The 643-nt window shown below is 37.9% G+C and overlaps 1 protein-coding gene across 1 annotated transcript; it reads right to left on the bottom strand.

Annotated features, from left to right (window-relative positions):
* Positions 1-24: 24 nt before the first annotated feature.
* On the bottom strand, positions 25-637 carry LOC110092868. Its single transcript, XM_020817562.2, has one exon. It carries the CDS (start codon positions 554-556, stop codon positions 32-34), a length of 525 nt encoding a protein of 174 aa, XP_020673221.2. The 5' UTR covers positions 557-637; the 3' UTR covers positions 25-31.
* Positions 638-643: the final 6 nt, after the last annotated feature.

The following is a 643-nucleotide window of genomic DNA, read 5'->3' as shown; positions in this document are numbered from 1 at the left end:
AAAATTAAAATTTTAATACTAGAAGGTTGTTTTAAGAAGCAGTAAGAAATTCATCCCAAACGAAACTTAAAAGTGCATCACCTTTGATTGAAAGAGAGGTGATGTCTTCCGGTTTTGGCGCAGTTGTTCCAGAACATGAAAGTTTTAGTGTAAGAGCATCATCATCATCACATTCCGAGTTGAACTCTGATGTACTGTTGTAATAAGAAGGAATTAGTGGCTTATTGACAGCTTCCTTGCTTCCTCTTTTTAACGGACCAATATGCCTATTTTGTTTTTGAAGCATCTCATTCTGCAACATGGCCTTTATGATTGAGTTCACCTGTTTGCTATTTCTTACATGCTTGATAATCCCAGGGTTTAGACCAGAAAGAAATTGGCTCGGATCGGTAACATTGTTATGCTTGTTAATTTGTTCTTGCTTTGTTATATGAATAATTTTCTTGAGCTCATCCTTTTTCTTTCTAGATTGGCACTTCTTCAGCCTGGGAATGGATGCCTTTACTTGTACAGTGGATACAAAGCCATTCTGCTTCATCTCATTCCACTTTCTCATTGATTCACTGATCTCCACTGAACTTGTGGTGCTACCACATTCTGAAGCAGCTGTGGATCTCACCTGCCCTAACTTCTTATAAGGGTA

The sequence above is a fragment of the Dendrobium catenatum genome, unplaced genomic scaffold, assembly GCF_001605985.2.
Source record: "Dendrobium catenatum unplaced genomic scaffold, ASM160598v2 original_scaffold_271150, whole genome shotgun sequence".
Classification (NCBI taxonomy): domain Eukaryota; kingdom Viridiplantae; phylum Streptophyta; class Magnoliopsida; order Asparagales; family Orchidaceae; genus Dendrobium; species Dendrobium catenatum.
Note: the sequence above shows the minus strand (reverse complement) of the source record. Positions and strands in the feature narration are given on the sequence as shown.